The sequence below is a fragment of the Ambystoma mexicanum genome, chromosome 6p, assembly GCF_040938575.1.
Source record: "Ambystoma mexicanum isolate Mex_15411 chromosome 6p, UKY_AmexF1_1, whole genome shotgun sequence".
NCBI classification, from domain to species: Eukaryota; Metazoa; Chordata; class Amphibia; order Caudata; family Ambystomatidae; genus Ambystoma; species Ambystoma mexicanum.
This window is the reverse complement of record NC_090935.1, coordinates 1,053,098,663-1,053,122,801: the sequence shown is the minus strand read 5'-3', so window position 1 is coordinate 1,053,122,801 and position 24,139 is coordinate 1,053,098,663. Positions and strand designations below refer to the sequence as shown.

The window sequence follows — 24,139 nt, the reverse complement described above, 5'->3', positions numbered from 1 at the left end:
GGCAAGTTTGTTGGGCCCATTGCCTCCTAGGGCGATTCTCACGGTTACGAACAAGACGTGTAGGAAAATGCCTATGACAGTTTTTCTGAGAGAGACTTGGAACAATATACATTAATTATTGGACTTGGTTGCTTCGAAAACCACTCATGCTTCCATTTGGCTGAATCCGGCGATTACAGTTGCGGGTAAGACTTTATTCTGGCCAGAATGGCTTCTTAGTGGTATATACTGGAATGGTGATGTCATTAGAGATGGTGAGTGGATTGGAGAAAGAGAGTTATGTGCGAAATTTAACATTGAAAATTTCCTAATTGATGATTTCAGAAAATTGAAAAGCTGTATAAGTGATGTGGCAGAGCAAGGGGGTGCAATGATGAATCTCTTTCTAAAGGAAAGGGAGCCGGGTGGTGGTTCAATTGCTGGCAGGATATACAATCAAATTGTGTCTGCATATAAGGAGAATTCTGAATTGAGAGCTGATTGGGGCAGGAGATTGGGGTATGAGATTACGCCTGAGATGTAGCTGGAGATGTGTGCTAATGTTAAGCTTTGTTCTATACATTTTGAGGAACGCTCGAGACAAATAAAGATCCTCAACAGAGTGTTTTAGAGTCCAGAACGATTGTTCAAGAGAGGTATGGTGGATACAGATGAATGCTGGTGTTGTGGGAATGGATTGGGTAGTTTGGAACATTTACTATGGGACTGTGTACGAGTACACGGATTTTGGCAGGACGTATGTTGCATCTGTTTACGTGTTCTGAATTTGAATATTCCATTAGATTTCAAAACAATGGTCTTGGGAGGTGGTGAGTTGCTTGAGGACCTTTCAGTCTCTCAGAAAAAAATCTTGCTCTGAGGGGCAGGTGTGGGCAAGAAGATGGCATTGAGGGGCTGGAAATCTCGGATTGCGCCTACTGTTACGGATTGGATTGAAGGGATGTCTAGTCTTGCAAATATGGAAAGAATGATTTATAAGAGACAAGGGAAATTGTCAATACATGCAAAGATTTGGGATGAATTTCTGAAGTTGTACTAGTTCTTTATTTGTAAATATGAATATTGCATTCTGCATGTTGTTACTTTGCTTTGGTTATTTGGTCATTTGCTTTTATGGACTGCTTATTGTTATTGTGTAAATTGTACAAACAAACAAACAAACAAACAAACAAATAAATAAATAAATAAAACCAATTCTCCAATTTCACAAATCTCTCAAGACATGGCTCTTTTCAACAACACCTGACATACCGACGCACAGACCTCACAGTACGGTGCTACTGCTAAAAGACGGCAGCCCAAATGCTGGCTACCCACACGCTGTACAGCGATCTGCTGCGCTCGAGCTAGGTCTGCACTTTAAATGATGAAAAAAACATTCAAATAATAATCCATATTTCTTTTGAAATCCATCTTATTCCTTTCATCAATACTGCTCTTGGAGCCGCAAAGAGCACATACTACTATTTGATGAAACAATCAGTACAAAACAATAAGGCATTGCCTTTTCACATATCACATTCAATGCAGTAAAATTGAAGCCTGTCCATTCCACATGATGTAACATGAGAGTTACCCAGCCTATGGAAGCGTCGTGATTGCAGTGTTAATCGGTACTGCAGCTGCAACCGGCTGTGCCGACTTATGATGAGGCCCTCCAAGTCAGCACCAGAGCTGCCGGAAGTGAAAGCCTTTGTCAGATTGCCAATCCATCACATTTTGGCAGACTTATGTCCACGTGCTGAGGTGGCACCTGTGAAGCCAAAGAGGAGGGGGCGGGGGGGGGAGCAATAAGTGCAAGAACAACAAAAGGTACCTTTCGTTTCTTGAAGGCTCCTTTGGCACCAGGCACGGCTTCACAAACGCGGCTGATTGCTTCCCTGAAGGAAAATACAACACATTAAGGGCACTTAAAACTGCTCTTTGCGTTCAGTAGCAACATGGGTCCAAATCACATTAACTGTGCATGTGAGAACGACAGAGTACACAGGCTACTTTTTTCCAGGCTAAAGAATCTTATTTATGGATTGATACGTTCAGAGTTTTTAGCCGCTGCTTTTGACGCTGCTCTTCTGTTTTTATGCAAGGTCCAGGAGCATGAAAATGACTGGTCAACTCCACATAACTGAGCCATCACGGTTTTGCTTTATTTCCTTTCAAAATACAGAAGAAGAATTAGCATCTCGACCTACACATAGCTGTCGGCCATTTTACAGCATATGCTAATTGCATGCCCTGGAACACCAACGTCAGCACTTACGTGTTGATGGTCCTCTGCATGCAATTTTGAACACTCACAAAGAAAGCAGAGTGTAATTGTGAAGAGTAAATGAAGGGGAAATCACCTTTGATGTCCACTTTTACTTTCCACTTTGGGGGAAAAAAATACTGCCTGCAAATTATGCTTTGCAGGCAGCGGTTTGTAATGGATTAGCGGGTGCAGAACAAAGGCGAGTTCCTTATGAATCCTTTGGTGTTACACCTTCATTGCAATCTCATCCAGGTGAAAAGCTGGGTACTCTTCGAAGACAGAGGAGAAAAGCAAAGCAGAGATGCAAACCCTGCTTTGCTGCCCTCCTACGCCCTCAAACGGCACACAAACTGGCGCTGAGGACGGAAGCATAAAAGTGTGGATGCTTTAATTTTCCACTCCACCCATTTGAAAATGACACCCAAGACATCTGACATGTCCTCGCCGACACCTACACATGCTTACAGATTTGACAGCTGAAATCTGAAGCAAGTCGCACAAACTTTAACATGTAACCTTTATCATGTAGCGGGCGCATAGTTGGAAACAAGTGCTTCAGGTAAGGTGGTTTATCAAAAGCCATCAGCTGCAGGTAAAAGGGAAGCCTTTATTTAAATACCAAATTAAACAACTATGTCATTTTGGTGGGGAATGTTGACCTCTGTTGACGATGCGTTCTTGTCTATCCAGGAATAGGTGCTGCCCGTGGCCATGACATCTGTCAGAGCTCTGGGGATATTGCTGAAGCCCAGGACCTGCCTCCTCTAACAAATGGGTGAGATGAGGGCCTTCCCGCCCACGCCCTGGCCTCATCCATTGACTTTGAAACAAACAGTAGGAATATCTATAAAAAGATCACATCAATAAACGTTGGGCATGTCATTATGTAACATATCATTAAACTCTAAACATAAAATTAAAATCAAAATTATAAAACTAACACTGTTACCCGGGACTCAAGGGGTTAACGCTCGGGAGCCCCCTCCGTTGGAAAGGCGGAGTCTGACTGTGCAAGGGGGTTATGGGGCACGTGCGCTGCGAATGCCACTTCCTTTTAGTTGTGAAAGAATAAAGAAGTTCCTCCTATCTCTCCGTGTGTGCGTCCTTCATTTGGGCCTAGATCCCTAGGCAACATTTGGCGACGAGGATCTCTCCCGCGCACCGGAGTCCTCCTCCGACGGCAGTCCGCCTGTGGTGGCCGATCCAGCGAGCCTCCTCCTCCTGCTCCACCTCCGCGCAGCACGGCACTCCGCCGAATCCGCCTTGTCGGACCTCCTCCGTCGGACCTCCGCGACGGCGACCCCGCCCGCGCAAGGACGGGCCTTCTCTCCCAGGGGCCATGAGCACCTCCAACCCGGGGTCCAGCCAAGGCTCGCCTCAACTGCCGCGGGCGGCGAAGTCGATTCAACTACGACTGCCCCCGCCGTTCACTATGACTCCGCAGGCCACCAAAGGCCCCAGATGGACCGACTGGATGGACGATTTTCGACACTTTGTGAGAGGATCCGGCGACGGGGACTCCCCCAATATGAGGGACATTTTCCTTAACCTGGTAGGGGGAGAAATAAAAACGGTCGTTAAGGCCATTCCACCCGCAGACCAGGACACTTTTCCCAAGCTGATCGGCGCGCTGGACAAACTGCTTATTATCGAAGTCAATCGGGACTATGAAAGATACTTGTTCAATCAATGCACCCAACTCCCGCAAGAGACCGTCGACGAATTCATCACACGTCTACGGGTGAAAGGGGCGAACTGCCAATTTGATGCGTTCTCGTTAGAAGAAGCTATCCGGCTGAGGGTGATCGAAGGGTGCCTCTCCCCTGCACTCAAGAAACAGCTCCTCAAGAAACCGCTCACCATGCCCGAGGTCAGTGAACTCGCCCGCATCCACGAGAGGGTGGATGCGCAGGCCTCGGCCATGGGTCACTCCAACAACGCGAAGGTGGGCTCAGGGGAATTTGTGGCCGCCATACTGCCCCCCCGTCAAGGCCCCCAGCCGTATGGACCATCCACTGCCCCGCCGATGTCAACCCCGCGGCTGCAAAGACAGTGCTACCGCTGCGGGATGTCTTTCCCCCACTCAGGGTCCTGTCCAGCCCTGTCCCAGCGATGTACCAACTGCGGAAGAGAAGGACACTTTCACTCCGTCTGCAGGGAGGGCGTCCCATTTCCACCGATGCGGCCCCAGGCGGCCCCCAGAATGCCGTTCCGCCCGCAACCCCTGCAATACAGCCAGCCGAGACCATATCAACAGGGCCTCGGCCAGAGGCGTTACGTTCGTGCGATGGACGAATACCTAGCGGCAGGATATGCCCCTCCGTATGACCAGGCCGAACAGCCCAGACATTTCACGGATGAATACGACAACCCGCCTGCAGAATACAGGCCGGAAACCCTCTGCCATGACGACCAGGCGGCGGCCTACTATGCGCCGCAGGACCACTACGACCAGGATGAGTTCGTAAACCTTATCCTCGACAACAAAGAGGCCAGGGAGGCCCCGCAGATCCCGCTCAAGATGGCGAACTGCCAATTTCAGTTTATGATTGACTCTGGGGCCACAGTGAACATCATGGGCGAACAAGACTACGTCAGGATACCATGCCCGCCACAGCTCAGTCCGTCTCGCTCCAGAATTTTCCAGTGGGGTGCCGCCACCCCGCTCCAAACGTTGGGTCAATTCACCCAGTGCCTTCTCCTGAATGGGCGGCAAGTTGATGCGACCATTCACGTGATACGGTCCCTCGCCAAAAGCCGATGCCTCCTTAGCTACCTCACGGCGTCGCACCTCGGACTGATTGAAATTCACGTGAATGTGGGTGACGTGATCACTGCCGCAGCGGCCAAACCCGGCCAGGGGTACACGGAAGATGTGATTGCCTACCATCAAACTCAATCGCTCGTCTCACAAGAAGACATCGCGGGGGCCTTCCCCAAGCTCTGCGTGGGGCTAGGAAAACTACGGGGACCCCCAATCCGGCTCCATATTGACCCCAACGTGCGTCCAGTGCCGCAGCATCCCAGAAGGGTCGGATTCCACCTTCAGGAGACAGTTTCGGAGGCGCTCCAGCAACTGCTCCGCGACGACATCATTGAGCCGGCGACGGGTCCGACGCCGTGGGTGTCCCCCCTTGTGGTGGTACCCAAGGAAGGGGGCAAGATCCGTTTGTGCGTGGACATGCGGGTGGCCAACACGGCGATCCAACGGGAACGACACCCGGGACCATGTATTGAGGACATGATTGTGATGCTGAACAGTGCCCAAATGTTCTCTAAACTGGACTTAAATCAGGGATACCATCAGCTGGAGCTCCACCCTGACTCCCGGCCCATAACCACGTTTGCGACACACGATGGACTCTTTAGATACCGGAGGCTGAACTTTGGAATCTCATCTGCCGCTGAGATCTTCCAGGAAACTATACGCCAGATCATCCGACCTATCAAAGGGGCCCTCAATTACAGTGACGATATTCTCGTCTTTGGATCGTCCAAGGAATCCCATGACAGGGCTCTACACGACACCTGCGAGGCCCTTCAGGGTGCCGGCCTCACGCTCAACATATCGAAATGCCGGTTCGGCAAAACAAAACTCAAGTTCTTTGGACATATCTTCTCCAAGGACGGCATGCTGCCTGACCCCGAGAAGGTCGAGACGATCACCAACCTCGCCGAGCCCCGACAAGTGGCGGATGTCCGTTCGTTCCTTGGCATGGCAGGATACTGCGCAAGGTACATCCCCCACTATGCCTCCATCACAGACCCACTGAGGAAACTGCTACAGAAGGAGTCGCCGTTTGAATGGACACAGGCCTGTCAACAGGCTTTTGCGGACATCAAGCAAGCTCTCGCCGAGGCCCATCGCCTCGCATATTTCAACCCACAGTGGCACACCGAGGTGGTAGTCGATGCCAGCCCAGTAGGCCTCGGCGCCATTCTGGCCCAAACCAGTGGCGCAGATGTTAACCCCAGACACGTGATTGCATACGCGAGCCGAGCGCTATCAACGCCTGAACTAGCCTACTCCCAGGCCGAGAAGGAGAGCTTGGCAGCGGTCTGGGCGTGTGAGCATTTTCATAACTTTATAATCGGAAAGAAGTTTACGCTGATCACCGATCATCAGGCGCTTCTCTCATTGTTTGGGAACCCGCATACCAAGATGCCACCGAGGATTGAAAGGTGGGGCATCCGCCTCCAGGAATACGATTACGATATCGTACATCGCCCGGGGGGCGACCTTAACCCCGCCGACTACCTCTCCCGACACCCAGTAGGGGCCCCGCTGGCACGGAAGGGGGACGTTGCGTATGTGCAATATGTGGCGGCTCAGGCGCTGCCCCCGGCACTGTCACTCGAAAGGGTAGCGGCCGCGTCGGCAGCCGATCCGACGACAGCCCTGGCGATCAGCCTCACGACCGCCAACAAGTGGAAAGATCACCACAGAGCCACTCTAGCTCACCCGGGGGTGAACAAGCAAGAAATCGAACGGCTAGCCAGGGTCCATGGTGAACTGGCGGTAAAGGACGATAACATTCTGCTCAGAGGGTGTAGGATCGTCATCCCTGCCACACTCAGGAGCGAGGTGGTTAGCATAGCTCATGAAGGTCACAGGGGAGCCGAGAACACAAAGAAGCAGCTCAGATGCCATGTGTGGTTCCCCCTCCTGGACGCAGCTGTGGACGAGTGGGTGAGGAACTGCCACGCCTGTCAGTGCACAGCCCCTGCAGAACATCCGCCCCCGCTCCAACACACTCAAATACCTGAGCACCCTTGGGAACGAGTAGCCATGGATTTTTACGGGCCCACTGAAGCGGGCGACTATATTCTGCTCTTCGTGGATGAACACTCAAGATTTCCGATTGCCAAGAGAGTCAGCTCCACAGCGTTCTCTCAAGTTGCGGCAACGATAGAAGAGGTCTTCAGTGAGTGGGGGATCCCCAAGTGGGTCAAGTCCGACAACGGACCACCGTTCTGTGGGCACGAATTTGGGACACTGGCAGAGCACCTGGGGTTCAGGCACATGAAGATCACACCACGCCACCCCCAGGCGAATGGAATGGCGGAGCGATTTATGGCATCGATTAAGAAGGCCATTCAGAGGGCACGGCTGGACGCCGTTGATACACACCAAGCCCTATGCCGCCTGTTAAGAGACTACAGAAACACTCCCCATGAGGTCACAAACAAGACGCCTGCTGAGCTCATGTTTAGATATGAAGTGCGAACTCGCATCCCGAGGAGTACGGTGCAGGCTGAGCCGGCCGACCAAGATCTCCTCCAGAGAGATGCGGTGGCAAAAGAGAATGCGAGGCGTCGCACCGATGCTCGAAGAGGAGCGGTACTGCCGGGGCTCCAGGTGGGAGATGAAGTCCTGGTACAGCAGCCGGCAAGCAGGAAGACAGACCCGAGGTTTGCTCCAAGCCCCCTGAGGATTGTTGCCATGAAAGGCACGATGGTGACGGCGGAAGATGAGAACAGGACCGTCACCAGAAACTGTCAACAGTTCAGGCCATATGCAAGGAGAGAGCCCACGGAAGGAGCTCAAAGGGCACTCTCACCGGAACCACTAATGCAGAGGGATGATGAGTGGTTTCCCCCGGAAGGGGACCCCCGGGATGTGGCCCCGAGTGAAGTAATTGAAGAGGAGCCCGATCTGGGGACTCGAGGTGAGAGGCCGAGACGGCTCATAAAGAAGCCGATGAGACTTGTTGAGGAGTGTTAAGTTATGTGTTGAGACACAGGGTGTCAAGTTGATGTTTGGACATATTGTCCGGGGGTAGTGTTACCCGGGACTCAAGGGGTTAACGCTCGGGAGCCCCCTCCGTTGGAAAGGCGGAGTCTGACTGTGCAAGGGGGTTATGGGGCACGTGCGCTGCGAATGCCACTTCCTTTTAGTTGTGAAAGAATAAAGAAGTTCCTCCTATCTCTCCGTGTGTGCGTCCTTCATTTGGGCCTAGATCCCTAGGCAACAAACACTGGTGAAATCTTAACTCGCCCTCTTGTCTTGGATTATTGATAGTGTGTTAATAGCATTTTGTGTGCTGTGTGGAAAGTGATTTTGTACCAGTCCTCCCTACATTTGAAAATCACAAACCCTCAGATTTCTGTGGCCTGCAGTGTGCGCATACCTCGCAGCACACAGAAGTACTATAAACTCGGCCCTCGACACACCCGAGATCAAACAAGCATTGGCAAAGCCAACAATCTTGGCATTTGAAGTTATATGTTCCATTTTCCATTAACACTTAAGAATGCAGTAAATACTTGGGCTCTAATTATGCCTTCATTCAAAACATGCAAGTTACTGTTTGCAGGTACACAAAATTAGTTATATATTTAGCAGAAAGACTTCTGTTCACTGTGTTATATCAAAGCCAGTTAACCATTTTTGTATTCCTAATGTTATGTGCCAGCAAACACTCACTTGCAGTCATGTGTGAACGTGTTAAAGTAAGTATGGATATTTTAGGGGTTCGCTGGAGTGGTTCGCAGGGGTGAGCTACGGTGCAGGGAGCAGGGTGACATTGGGCAGGAGGCAGTGATGGAGAAGTTAGGCATCTGTAAGCTAGGGTTAGTGGAGGTTAGGCAGGGTTGATATAAGGAGGGTTGGTGGGAGAGAGCTTGGTTGTGAGCAGAGAAGGGTGATGTAGAGTGTGGGCAGAGAGGGGTGAGGTAGAGTGTGGACAGCGGGGAGGTGAGGGTTGGTTGCAGAGAGGTGGCAAGGGGTGGGTGAGTGTAGAGGAGGGTGGTAGGTGGAGGCAGAAAGGGTAGGGGGAGGGTAAGGGGAGGCAGAGAGGTCGTGAGTGGTGGGGCCAGAGAGGTGGTTGGGGGTGGGTGGGAGTGGCAAAACTGAGGTGGTTGGAGCACAAGAGGGTCAGCGTGCTGCGGGATCATAAACAAAGGTCAAGGCGCTGGGAGGTGCAAAACAGAGGGTAGGAGTAAGCATAAGAGGGCCAAGGTGGTGGAGTGAGCACAAAATAGTCTCAGTGTGGTGGGGGAGCACAAATGAGAATCGGGCTGTGGGAGCACAAAAAAGGGTTTGAGTGGTGGTGGGAGCACAGAAAAGGATTGGCAGACCACAAAAGAAAGCCGTGAGGTTGGGGAGGCAGAAGATGTTTGGGGTGCTAGTGGAGCACAAAAGAGGGTGTGGGTTGCGGGTAAGTACAAAAGAGTGTCAAGTTGGGGGCAAGCACAAACAAGCCAAAACACCTGGCATTGACGATGCCTGTTTTCTTTCTTTTGAATTTAAGAACATTAAATGCAATTAACCTTAGAGGACTGCAGACTTGGCAGGCCAGTGGATACGCTCTGAATGGTGGGTGATTATAACGGAATGGATGCAAAAAGCTGCAGGCTGCTTGACACAATCAATGATCAAACTCCTGTGCATGCACTCGGTTTCTTCCCAGGTGCATTTTGTTTGTATGTAGGTGCACACTAATCTCCAGGTTTGTAACTGCAGGCTTCCATTCAGGATGCCTGCAAATAAAGCTAGAATCCAGCGTTTTTTTTTAGCTTTTGGTCATCTTTATTGGGTTAGTTTATAATGTCATTTTTACACGTTTTAATTAATCTTTCTAAAACTTAGAGTTATTTTAGTCCCCTGGATTTTACACTGTTTACAAGCCTGTCCTTTGCCTGCCATGACTCCACTCCACCCTTGCCCACCCCATCACACCTCCCATGGAAACCCAGAGCCATTGGGTGCCATTTGCACTATTAGTAGGTGAGGCAGAATTGTATGAAGTAGATCAGCCTGAAAATGTGCAATTTTAAAAGCAAGAAGCTGAATGCCAAGTCAAAAATCACGCCTGAGTGTTTGTCATTCAGTGTAAGAGTAGGAGCTGCTCAGATAGATCTTATCCCTTATCCCTTATCCCTCATGCGGATGTAGAGAAAGCATTCAGTGAAGTTGCCCTGAATCACTCCTTCCTTGCATGGGTGTAAATGTAGTGGAGTGTTGTCGGCGTACACTGCTTATTGAACTGCAGCAAATTCTTGTGTTTTTGGACAGCCCAGTGTTAGAGATTTTGTGTTCACTATCAGCAGATTTCTCTCCAAAATTAAACATCATTCATTGTTAGTCAGTAATACATCAAACAGTAGTAACTTGATTGAAAGTAATGTCCTCAATGATTTGTAAAGTGGTCTTGTAAAGCGTATTCTCTGCCGCTTTGGTGGCTTCTTGGCATATGGTGCGGGCAGAAAGGAGGATGGTACGGAAAAGCTTGTGATAAAAGAGGGTATGTGGCAGGTGTGAGACCTGAAGGGATAATGCAAACCAGAAGAACCTCTGTTCTGTTTGTTTTGTTTCTAAATAGTTAATGGCGAGGACATTTAGAGTGTGTATCCACAGGAAAGCCCCCCCTTGTTAGTATCCCACTTGACTCGCTATCTCGTCCATTCATTACCCGGCGCGAATAAACGAGGAAGACTCGATTCATGTGGCGATACTGCAGACTTATTTTCCCACACTTTTGTGACCTTAATGCCTGGAGACGGGGGCGTCATTATTGAGGACTGAAGCACTGGACATAACTGGTGTGGCGTCTGGATATGCCAGTGAGACCAACCCCAGGCACGTTGAGAGGAGCTGTCCGCTTTCATTATTAACAGGCTGTTAATGTTTAATATCATTAAACTGCCGCTCTCCCCGTGTTGAAGCCACGACACAGAGCTCTTTCTTTCCTTCTCTTCCTTCTCTCCTGATCTCCACCTTAAACTTTCCTCCTGTCTTACTGCTATTAAAAACTGGATGTCTTCTCGCTTTCTTTCCCTTAACTCTGACAAAACTGAAGTAGTTTTCTTCCCTTCCAACTCCCTTCCCCCCTCTCCTTCTCCTCCTTTCATCCATTTTCCTCCCTCTAATCTTACTTTCTCACCCACGCTCGCAACTTAGGCTTTCACTTCGACTCTTCTCTCACTTTTTCCCACCACATCTCACTCACCTCTCGCACCTGTCGCTACCACCTCTATAATATTTGCAAAGTCCGCTCCTCCCTTACATTCCATGCTACTAAACTTTTAATCTCCTCCCTTATCTTCTCTCGCCTCTTCTACTGCTCCTCCTTTCTTTTTGGTCTACCTGCTTCACATCTTGCCCCCTTCAAATCTATCTATCACTCTGCCATCCGTACCCTCTGTCTCCTCTGCCCACGAGACTCCATCACTGCTTCCCTATCCTCCATTGGCTGGCTCCCATTTCACTCTCAGCTTAAATTTAATTTTCTCTGCCTAGTCTTTAAATCTATCCACGATCTTGCTCCGCCTTATCTCTCTTTCCTTCTCTCTTTCTACGCTCCCTCTCGTTCCCTTCGTTCCGCTGACCACTTCCTCCTCACTGTTCCTCCCTCCCCTTGTGCCTCCTCCCAATTCCGCTCCTTCCAACTCCTGGCCCCTCTCCACTGGAACTCCTTACCTCTCTCAATCTGCTCCATTCCTACCTTTTGCTCTTTCCGCACATCCCTTAAATCTCTCCTTCTCCATTCCCTGCCATGATACCCCTCCCCCTTTTTTTTCTTGCTCCCCCTCTCCCACCCTTCCCTCTTCCCTCCTTAAGCCTCTCCCTTCATTTCCCCCACCCCATCATCACCCCTTCCTTTCCCTCCTCCCTCCCTCTTCCACCTAGATCTACTCCACTTCTCCCCCCTTCCCTCTATCTAATTGCTCTACATACTGTTTTGTTGACTGATTCAAGTTTGTAATTTGCTTCTATTGTTACTGTTATTATTATGTTAAATGTATCCTGTTGTTGTTATATGTGCAGCGCTTTGGTCTAAAGCGCTATATAAGCCTAATAAATACAATACAATACAAATACAATAACACGTGCTGGGGTCACACTGACTGCAATTCTCAGGGCTGCGAATTCAATGTCCTCATCCACGGAAGCTTGATTACACATTTAAAGCGTGTGTTACTTTCAGCAATGCCATATGCTTTATGAAACTCTGCCCTTTCGTGACCTTAATGTGTGGAGAGCGGGTTCCCGTCTGCGACTGGAGGGCAGGGCAGATGAAGTGTGCAGACAGCTCAAGCCTCCCTGAACACTGCTGCCACTGCTCGGCTGTTAACTTCACCAGGTTGAACCTACGAATCTGTAACCAGTGTAACATCACGGGAGGGAGGGGATGAGAGCAGAGGCAGGGAGAGAAGGAGAGGGGGAGACGCAGGGAAGAAAGATAATTTCTTCAGAATTCCATCCTCGATCACAGCACGGCAAGTGTTTTGGAATGCTGAAAGAAAATGGCTGCCCTCCGTACAGAAACACAGATTGCAGAACCAATGGCATCCTCCTGACATCATTATCTGCAGAGCCAATCAGGTCATGTTTACATCAGGAGACACTCGAACACCACCCACAAATCAGTATATGGACAATTTGACAGCCATTTTATAAAACACGTATCTTTAACAAAATTTCTTTATTTGGAAAAACCAAATACATTTACATGTGAAACAAAACCTAACAGATGCAGTAAATATTTTTAAAAGCATCAAGCATCAATCAAGTCAAACAACTTTAAAATAACATTAATAGTTGACCGCCGCCATTTTGGAAGTAACAATTGCTGACAAATCCACCACACAGTAGACATTGAGCGAAAGAGTTCAAAAGGAGGTGTGGCTGGAAGGAAAATGAATGGGAGGAAATTCTTAGATATTTCACTTAGCAATGGACGTTAAATGGGTTGGACACATAGTCAAACTACCATGTATCCATCCTCCTATGCCAACCTGCATTGAAAATCATTATAACAAACCCGCATACAAAGCCCCTATTTCAAGCTCTCATGTTAAAGCTCTAAATTTAATGGCAATCATTTTGGCTTTATAGATAGCACTTTAAGGACCACCTAATAGCCAAAACTTAAAAGGGAGCACATATATGTAAACACACACACATATGACAAATTAATATTTAGTAGTAGCAATCTCCAAAAATAACGCAGCAATTGCAGCTTAATATCAACCTTTCCAATTTCTTTCCATCTGGCAACATTTTAATTTTACGGTTGAGTTAATAATTAAAAACAACTGCTCAGATGTCATCTGTTTAATTATAAAAATTATTATCTATTCATAGCAAAAGACAGGACTTGCATAGTTTTCATTCATTAAAAATCTGTTGAAAAGGCAGAGTGAGATAAATTATTTGCCTAGGATCACACACTTCAGCTAATTTGAGACTAGTCTACAACTTAAGCACTTAAACGCATATCTATTCGGACATAGCTAGTAGATGTATGTGTTAAAGTTTGGCTTTAAAACATGCTCCGTACTACAAAAATGACTTGAGCAGTGGGGGAATCCTAATAAAACAGTGCAACATATATATAAATCCTCATAGACATTTGTTTAGGAAAAACGGTTTAATTGTAGCTTTCTCTCCCCCTTCTCCCCCCTTGACTAGAGGAACACAAGTTCACAAAAAGTAACGCAAGCTTAAAAAAATGACCTTTATGTTTTGAAAATGTGCTCTCAACACTTGAAGCCTCACAACCAAAGATACTGTGATAGCTTTGCCTGCTTATTTGCTAGACTGGGCATCCTGATTACTTATATGTAATGTGAAGAAAATATTAAATTCTGCATCAATGCAACCCCTCCTTTGTGTGCGTCAAAATAAGAATACATAATGGAAATAAGAGACAGATTTCATTTTGTCTTGAAATAAGGCAAAAACTGTGCTATTTATCTAGATCTTTATTTTGTCTTTCTGATGCAAATTAGCTAATGTTCCCCTCAGTTCTCACCAGTGGCCATTTACAAAGAGGTGCTAATTGTTTAAATGCCCCAGTGGGAGGCCTGTGGAGTTTGTTGCCTGAGTAGCAGCATAGCGCACCCTGTCTCTCAAAATCATCGTCTACTGCAGAAGGCAGGCAGCTGCTGCATTTTACAGCCCTGACAATCCCAAAGGATAAGAGCATGAAACCCTGGATGCTCCGGGACAAATCCGTACATTAGGCATGCCTGTGTTGTATGTGTGTTTGTTTGTACTTGAGTTGTGAATGTTAGTTGTTTGGTGTGAAATGTGGTCTGACAATGTTAGTAAAAGTAGATGTTGTGAGCTAGTTACTTTAGTCATTGTGGGTGTATGTTTTGAAGTAATTTACTATAAAGTGTATTGTATCCCTATTTAATGAAATAGTTGGTTTTGTGTGTTTTTATAATGTATTAGGATGTAATGTATAATGCACCGGGCCCCGATGGCTTAACAAACATGGACTTAAAGCAACATCCCAAAGAATGGTCCTTTTTAATATCCAAAATCTTCAATGAATGCCAGGTAAAGAAGCAGATCCCCAGAACATGGACAGAAGCACTGATAGTGCCCATCTTTAAAAAGGGAAGTAGAGACAATCCAGCGAATTATAGGCCTATAGCCCTGCTAGACATCATGGGCAAGATCTTCGCAACTCTTCTCCTCTCGCGCTTTCACGGGTGGGCAAGAACCGCACCATGCCTTGACGAACTTCAAACAGGCTTTGTGAAAAACGCGAGTACAAGTATAAACATTATGATACTAAATATCATAAAAGAAAATGTGAAGAATGGTGCACCGAAAGTATTCATAGCATTCGTTGATCTGACGCAGGCTTTCGATAGAATTGGGCGACGGAAGCTCTGGTCAAAATTATCGAACTGGAATTGCCCGGGAGAAATCCTAGGACGATGATCGCTCTCCATACGGACACAAAGCTGAGAGTTCGCCTCAACAAACAAGGCCTGATGTCAGCGCAATTTCCATCGGAACGAGGCGTGAAGCAGGGATGTCCGCTTGCCCCAGCCCTCTTTATAGCATTTCTGGGTGACTACCAACACACCCAAACGGCGTTAAGAGTCTTTCCACCAAAAGTAGGAAACACCGCAATATCTAGACTACTCTACGCGGATGACCTAATCCTTATGGATCAGACACAAATTGGGCTTCAGCGCCAACTTAACAACCTGGCCAAATACGTTGAGGAGAACGATTTGGAAATAAACACCGCCAAATCTAAGATTCTGATCATGGGGAAAACTTGTCCATCTACAGGTAGCAACGATCGCTGGTTCCTGAAGAACAAGAAGATCGAAACAGTTGCTAGTATAAAATACTTAGGAATAATGTTCGACGCAACGCGGTCAGAAAAAGCCACACATTTGGCTTTGTGGCTGAAAATAAAATCATTAACCACTCAGACCAAACTTGTTGATCGGAAATACGGAAAATTTTCCCTCCTACCAGCGATACAATTCTATAAACAAAAGGTGGTCCCATCAATGATCTACGCAATGGATGCAGCACTAAACATCCAAGACTCGATATGGCCGAAATTGGAGGGCTTTTTGTGGAAAGCAGTACTGGGCCTTCCAAAATCAACATCTATCTCAGCTAGCAGGCGGGAATTGGGCCTCCTATCGATGAAAGCGTCAGTCAAGCAAAGCCAAATGAGACTTCTGTGTAAAATCATTTCTCCAGATGCTTTACCTTTATTCAAAGCAATTCAGAAGGAACTTACCCAAGGCCATTGCATCGCTCTGAAGAAATGGGAGCAAGAATTACAGAAAAATCTGGCTGATTTGGCTCGTACATCAGAAGACCTAATCCACAATCCTGCCAACCTAAAGAGAAAAATAGCCCAGGAGGACTGGATTCAAACATGCGAGGCAGCGACGGCAAATAAATTACTTGCTCACTTGCCGCCAACTACTAACAAGCTGAACAGACCTTTGAATTACTGTATCAAATTCCCTGACAAAAGGCTACAGAAGAACTTCATGAAATTGAGACTTAATCTCATGCTAACTCAGGAAATCAAAGCCATCCGGTCAAAATCCACCATAAAAACATGCAGACTATGCCCAGAGACTCAAGAGGAGGAAACTGTAAAGCACCTACTTTTAAACTGTGCAAAAACAGCATATTTGCGTGAAGCTTTTTTGCTACCATTAATGCATGACGCGTCACTCCGAGAAGAAGATACACGGTGGTGTAGACTGGTTGCAGGCGAAAAAACTAAATGGGCAACCACGGCTGTAAACATTTTGGAGGCGGCTCTTAAGCGAGCATCAGAGAGTGGGTCCGCACTCGATTCCATTTAACAAAATCTCCACGATGTAGTCCTACATCTCATCTCTTCTCTCTTCATGCTGCACAGTCTTCTTCTTCTTCTTCTTTATCTTTCTTTTGATCCTATCTGTTCTGCAATTTAACAGCTCTAATGATCTATTTCACATCTGAGATATGGGATAAGATCTCTTGTAAAAATCAAATTTTTCTTTTGATTGTAGACAAGTAAATAAAAAAAAAATGTATTATGTTTTTGGTATGTGTTGTTTTTTGTTGGTGTCGCTTGTAAAAATATACAGATGTGCTGATGTTACATTTTTACTTGCCATTTGTGAGGGTGAGTAAAAGTTCCAACAAGTCGGTTATATTTTATATTTGGTGCTTAATAATATGTTAAAGGCTAAGAGGCATTCCTAAAAGGCATAGATTTGAACTTTTTATGCATGGTAATCTACTATTAATTTCTTAGTTTTTTAAGAGAGTATTATTGTATGGTTTGTATCTGTCTGACATTGAGATCATCTCATGTGGTTTGCAGAATATTTGTCATTTCTCAGAAGGTTTTTCATTTTGTTTTGTCCCACCAAACGTACTGTGCATGTACACCAGCCATACATGATGTTGGGTGTGGCAGGTCATCTTGTGAGTTTTGGATAATAATATATACATTTTGTAAACTGCTTCTAAGTTCGTTTACTCCATCCATCCTTAGTGTGCATCACTGATCAGTGGTCCTTGTGTTTGTGTGTGTGTGTGTGACCATAATGCACACTACTGAATAGGGGTGGATGTGTGAATTTGGGATGCAGATGTTGTGTGTTTTGGGGACTATTTCACAGTATATTTCATAGCATAGTTTTTGTTTTATTGTGTCCATCTTATCCTACTGAGCAAGTGCAGTTGCCCTAATGCATGTTTTGTGTAGCAAATCATTTTGTGTAATTTGCAGAAAATGTTTCATTTTGCGATATATTTTTCATTGCATTTTGTTCCACCGATCCTACTTTCCGTGATGCAATTGGTCTGTGTTTGTAGTGTGTCTATGGCAGTGTTCTGGGGTTGCAGTCGTTTTTGTGCATTCCAAAGCATATTTTTAATTCCATCTGTCCCTCCGAGTTTATTGCACATATTCACAATTATCAATACATAGTTTGAGTTTGGTTGATCCGATTTCCTACTGCTTAGGTGTGTGCCAAAAATCTTGAACACAGAAGGTTTTTTTCAGAAATCATTAAGACATGAAAATGTTGATGAAACTTTTGCAAATTAGGCATGAATGTTTAGATTTGACCAGATCAGATGCTGTTACACTCACCTTGCTCCCACAGAGGAGTCGATCTGAACTGGACAGCTGCGGTCTCCACCAATGTGACACATAGTGCCGAGATGACGGACTGGACTGGCCCACCTAGCTTTGTTTGCTTGGCCCGTAGGAATATTCTTCTGCAAATGGAGAAAGGGAATTAACCACCCGTGGAGTTGAGCGTTAACCCCCCCCCCCACTCCCGCTGTTCTCCCCACTGATCACCTTTGATGTCCCCTCTTATAGTCTCACCTGATGGTTTGGAAAGATGAGCTCTCCATCCTGCATTGAGCGCAGGGGCGCGTAGATAACCAGTTGCTTCACTGACTCGAAGGAATTGGTGAGTTCCAGAACAATATTGACTCTGAGATTCCCGGCAAGACGCCGTAAGTATGTAGTTTGTAAGAGTTCAAATGTCTTACTTTCACTCTTATCCGATTCCTTGCAGGTTGCAGCTTGACCCTAGCGAAGAGTTCCTCGAGGCACCCGGTAATATTCAGGTAAGGATTTGTATTTTCCAACACAGTTCGATAAAATAACGTCAATATGTAACCTGTTGCTTTCTCCCTTATTCAGGCGCTGAGAGAAAGTATGAAGTCTCGGGGAATAATGCCTCCGGCAGTAACATCAGGTAAGTCTATTGTGGTGAGGAGGTTTCCCCTTGTTTGTCCCTTTGTTTCACCTTGCTGTCCTTTTGTTTCCCCTTAGGGGCCAGGGTTCGGCAAGGATGCAGTGGAAGCTGCGCTGACCCGTGAAGAGGAATAGTGCCCCCGGTGGTAAAATCAGGTAAGTCTATGGGGGGTAACGAATATTGCCTCTGTGTATTCCCTTGGCTCACCTTGCTGTTCTTGTCTTCCCCTTAGGTGCTGGAGTGCGGCGGGAACATGCAGAAGGATGCGGTGGAATGTGAAGATGCTGCGAAGGCCGGTGAGTTCAGCGCTGCGCTGCAGCAGGCGAGGCGACGCGCATAAAATAACTTCTTTCTTCCAGCTCGAAGGCGCGATGTATCGGGAATTCAGGTAAGGATCAAAGGTATTGCTCTTGTTCTAACCTTTTTCTCCTTCTTTCTCCCTTTTTCTAGGAGCTCCAGACTCGAGGCGGGCGTGGCAGAAGACTGGATGCAGACTTGCAGGCATGGTGAGAGTTACGCTGCTGGATGCAGAATACCGCAAAGCGTGTGCTGCTCTTCGGGCGTGGTTTAAATAGCCTCGAAAGTAGTTCCAGGTAAGTATTCCTCCCCAGCCCCACCCGAGTAAACAAATAGTCCCTAGGTAAAGTAGTCCCTTCCAAGCCTCTTTTGGCTTGGAGCTCTTGCAGCATGGTCTGCATCAGGTGAGTTTGCAGCATGGTCTGCATCATGTAAATTATAATCTATGAGCCTGGCGCCTATGGCGCCAGGACTGACTTTCCATATGAGCAAGGCGCCATAGGCGCCAGGACTGCACCCAAATAGCCCCTAGCAGGGGTTGTTGGGCTTGCTTAGAATAACTTAATGCCTGCTTCTGGGGTTGCTGGACTTGGTCTGGGTCCCCGGGGGTAGGCATCATGACAGATACATGTTAAATTTGCTCGACTTTCGTATCTTCCAAAAAACACAAAAAGTAGGTGGTGGACCCTAATAGACATAGCTAGCGGGTCTGGAGAAACAAACCTGGCAAGATGTCCAGCAGGGGCAGGAGAAGCTCAGAACAAAGTGATAGAGAGACGGACAGGGTGTTAGGAACTGTCATCGCCGGGCCTGGGCTTGCCAAATGCACGCTTCTGCATTGCTATGGAGATAATGGAAGGGGTTCCTGCCCATTCCAAGATGGCGTCTGCGTTTATCACGTTACCACATGATGATGTCAGGATGCCAAGATGGTGTTGCACCGCTACAGTCCTGAATGACTACAAGAGTCAGAGGAGACTGGTAAGTGACACATCGCAATCTCACGTCTTTCTATTTGCCACAACACTGTTTTCCTTCTTCACTTCCCTGCCCTGGTCCTTCTATGTGCTTCTCTTCTAAAATTCAGAAACTTCATTGCTTCCTGGCTAATCCTTCTTGGTTGTGTACTCGCTCCTCGCTCTCTCTCTCTCTGGGGATCCTCCTCTCGAGTGCCACCATTATTGCATCTAATACTACGCTCCTTGGACGCCCAAGATCCTGTACTCAAGACTGCCACATCAACAAGGTTTTTTCCCAGGACTGAGTTTTTCCTCAACATCTGAGACTTGCCCTGGGGCCTCCCTGTGGTTTTTTTGTAGGTGGCAGGGTGGCTTCTGGGGGTGACAGGCCCTAACTTTTCAATGCAAAACCAAAGAAAACTCCAAAGGTAAGGTATGCCGCTGACAAAGGGCCCTGTAAGAACAACAATTGAGATGAGATGCTGAGGTTGAGGCTGTAGTAGGTGGCTCAAGAACTAGGACCCTGAGGTTGAGGAAGGCAGGAAGAGACTAAGGGAGTTTCTTCTTAAACTGATTCCATAAACTGTCATCAGTCTGCAACGCTAGGTGGACCGTGGATAAAGTGGCATTTTCGAGATACATCCATAGAGATGTCAAAGAAGGCCAAATGCTTCTATTTCACCCTTGTCTTTGATTCTCCAGGCATGTGCAAGGCAAAGTAAATGGGCACTTGCTTTGAAGGTTTGTTGGAGAATAATGGCTAGCTTTGAAAACTTGAAGAAAGACAATGGGACATCTCACGGATTGAAGAGTTGAACCAAGCCACAAGATATGTATTCTCCTATGTTTAGGTTCATGTTTACAGTTTTATAAAGCATGGCCTTCCACCCTAAGTGTGTCCTGCAAATGATAAAACAAGTGCAACAAAGTTGGGTTCAATAAGAACATAAGTCTAAGCAGTAAACAATCTCAATTCCCAGCATTAAAAGTCTTCCTTTTTTCAGAAACGTCAAATAGAATGGACTCTATAGGTAAAAACTGAGGCAGGGCACTCCATAATTTGGAAGCGTGTACAGAAAAGGAGAGGCCACTGAATTTCCCCGTTCTTTAGCGGGGTAGCATTAATAGTCTTTGTCTTAAGTTAAAAGAGTTCATGAAGGGCAATACCAATACCAATTAATTCGTTTTGATAGGGGAACATTTAGGCACAAAGACTTGCAAAGAATAATGACTGGAAGCCATGCAACAAAGCAAAACCTGTGTACCCTGATAAAAACCTGCACCTTCAAGCAAGAGTGTTATGGCCCCATTGTGAATTCTCTGCAGTGCATGCATGAGTTTAGTAAACATTCCCAAATAAATACTGTTTCCAAAGTCCACTGTGGTGGAGATAAATGTGTTAATCAGCATTACTAATTTTGAAAAGGATAATAATGGTTACAGGTGTTTAATCTGCTCAAATGAAAAAAGCAGTTCATCCAGAGTGAAGCTACTTGTTGGAGAAGAGAGAGACCAGAATCTAAAAGAATCTCCACAGTTTTGATCAAACCAACTATGTCAGAACATGGGCCAAAACTGTCAGGCCAGTGGATGGAGCTACAGGGGTTTGCAACAGCATGAACAATCATTGCCTCAGTGGTGGATCTTAAGCGAATTTAAAGAGCAAATGTCAACTTGGCAAAGATGACTCGTGACTACAATGTGCAATTTGACAAATTTGAAAAAACTGTCACATTTTCAGAAACCTTACAAATAACCTCCAAACATAGATGCTAATATTTACATACTTCACCCTTGCCACAATTATATTTCAATATCGTCTCAGGGAAAATAATCCACTGTGATGGGTCATATACAAAATAACACCATTCCTTACTGGCACATTAAGAAGGTTGTCTAAACTGCGCCAGAGATTCGAAATGTCAATTTGCCCATTTAAGGGGTTACGTTGATGTCAACCTTGGAAGTACCTCAAATTCTCATTTAAGCCATCAAAAATACTTGAGCAAAAATGTATGGGACATTAGTTCACCACTGTTTAGCAATTTACAAAACACATTTTCCACTAGATTCCTGGGGGATCATTTAATCCTGTAAAGTCTTGGATTCATCTTCAGGTTGAAAGACTGGGTAAGTCAAAGTAATTGGTCTTGCTGAGGTGCATAACTCACCATAGACGTGATGGTAGAAAGGAGCCTAAGGGCCTCATTCCGAGTTTGGAGGCAGCCATGGCGCTATTAGCGCCATGGCTGCCTCCAAACCGGGGTCCGGTCTGGCAGAATGGGGACTTACTGGGTCATTCCGACCTTGGAGGACCCGGTAAGTCCCCATTCTGTGGACCATTCCTCATTCCCATTTGAGCCCCCATAGGGCTCAATGGGAATGGGGAAGGTGCTAATTACGCACCCGCAAATAGCGGGCCTGTTATTAGCGCCCTGGTCCCTTAGCGGGACCCGCAAAGGACGTGTGGTCAGACCACACGTCCTTTGCGGGTCCCGCTAAGGGACCTCGGAATTGGGTGGTAAGGGTTTAACGGCACTGGTCTCCTTACCGGTGACTGTTAACCCTTACCGCCCAACTCGGAATGAGGGCCTAAGTCTTTGAGCTGCAGACCAAATTCTGTAATCTATTATCAATTCAATAAATTCGGGAATACTTAATCAAATTCACAGGCTTGTACGCTTTCAGAAATCAGTCCCTTGGCATAGTGTAACAATGATTAAACGGGTGTTAGGCTGGATATTGAAGTGGTAAAATGTCCTAGCGAAAAGGGATCCAACAGTGCGGCACTGCCCGTGTTGCAATATGTTGCCATCTCTTCACAGAAATGAAATGATGATGTGATTTGATGACTAAGTCTAGGTACAGTCATCGATGTAAGCCTGCTGAAGCTGAAGGAATGGTCCCGCGATGTTGGACTCCTTTCTGAGTATTTGAGACACCTGCTGGAAATCAATTTTAGTTCACAGCAACATTGTGAAATGTACAAAACTCTGAGTACCCTCTAGCCTTTTACACTATGTCTGTAACCTATTTTCAGGGTTGTGTGGCCAGTCAGACTGCTAAAAAGTTCACACTTTAGGAACAGGTACATTATTTTTTGCTATAAACCAATGGCTTAATATAAATGTATGAAGGATCTGTGAGGGTATTTATATAGCATTGTGTCACTATGGATGTATATCTATCTGCATAATTTAATCAAATGTTCGATCCCCTAAATGACGGTGTGGCTGTGAGGCTTGGCCCTTTCACTCTGGCTCTTTAATATAAACATGAAACCTTTGCCTTCACTTATGTAAAGGTTTTACAATATTGTTCAAATTGTCTGTGGACGACTCCCCATTAATGAAAACGAAAGGAACCAAGAAAACCCGATTAGTGCCTTGACAAAATCAGACACTGGTGAAGTGACAAGAGCTGGGCTTGAATGGATCCCAAAACAATCATTCCCTGTGTGGACCCAGAGACAAAAAGCATATACATGTCTTATCTTGTGGGATGAAGGAGAGATTTTAAACATCGATTTCTCACTTCTCTGCAGGGGCGTAGGGCTGTAGAACGTTGATGCAGTGTTGAACATTGAACAGCCCACCAGCCACCTCAGAGAAGTGAGACATCAGGGAATAATGTTTGTTTAAAGTCTTTCCTTTATCACACACAGTGATGGCAAATAGCCATCCCCATTATATGTTGAAAAAGATCGCACCACTCCTAGATTTTCACCACAAGGCGGGCAAAGCTCGAGCTTCAGTGCTCTGAAAAATGATTGCCTACTACAACAGCATACATTTGTCAGAGGTCAGTGCTTAAAATCCAAAATATCAAAACAGCAATGCTCCATGGGATACGAAAATGCTTTGTAGGAGCAGGCGCAGTGCACCTGACCAACTGTAGCAAGCAGCAGACTCACAGATGACCCACCACAAGCCTGTTGGGTCAGCCCATGGCAACAGACAAAACTCTGCATTTCACTAATAGGCCTTTAATTGTAGACAATTTGCCAGAGAACGCAAGAATGGAGAAAACCCAAATATCATTTAAAAAGGCTCGAAATACAGTCCTGTTCTGATAATCCTTCTCAAATTGATAGGATGACATAATGACGAATTAGTCAGGGAGCCAAAATAATCCGTGAAAGAAATCTCTTCAATTTGATCACATGGAATGCAGCAATTCCCTTTAGCTGCCAAAGTTTTCTTCCTTTACCTCACTTCCAGCCCCCCCCCCGTAATTGCCAGCTCTCCCAAACCATGCTTTGTATTCAGCCTTTCTGCCCAATGCCACCCCTTTCAAACCAGCATGCTCCGAAGAGCCAGCCATTGCATGCAGAGAAGAATACATCACAATAGGTAAATAACGAAATCAATTAAAAGCGTTTATGTTCTCACTCATAAAATGTGCATTAGCCCGTGTGTAAAATTACTGCAATCTAAATTGTAGAGTATCTATGTATTTTTTCTCATTTCAGGTTAACCATCCAGTTATCTGGCTTCAATTCTGCATTGGATGCCATGTACCAAAGGCTGTAAAAACGTTTTTGATTCGCTTTTCACAATTATAGTCATCATTTTTTCGATTTCTTTTTATATACAAATGGTATCCATGATGCCACCAAGAAAAGTCTCTTCAAACGCAG

General features: G+C 46.2%; 1 protein-coding gene across 1 annotated transcript in view; it reads right to left on the bottom strand.

The window, feature by feature from the left end:
- Positions 1–24,139, bottom strand: part of SHC3 (SHC adaptor protein 3) — a 507,698-nt gene that overhangs the window by 253,185 nt on the left and 230,374 nt on the right. The window contains exon 3 of the mRNA XM_069625657.1: positions 1,817–1,880. Within this exon, the coding sequence (XP_069481758.1) occupies positions 1,817–1,880 (64 nt within the window). The remainder of the gene's footprint in view (positions 1–1,816; positions 1,881–24,139) is intronic.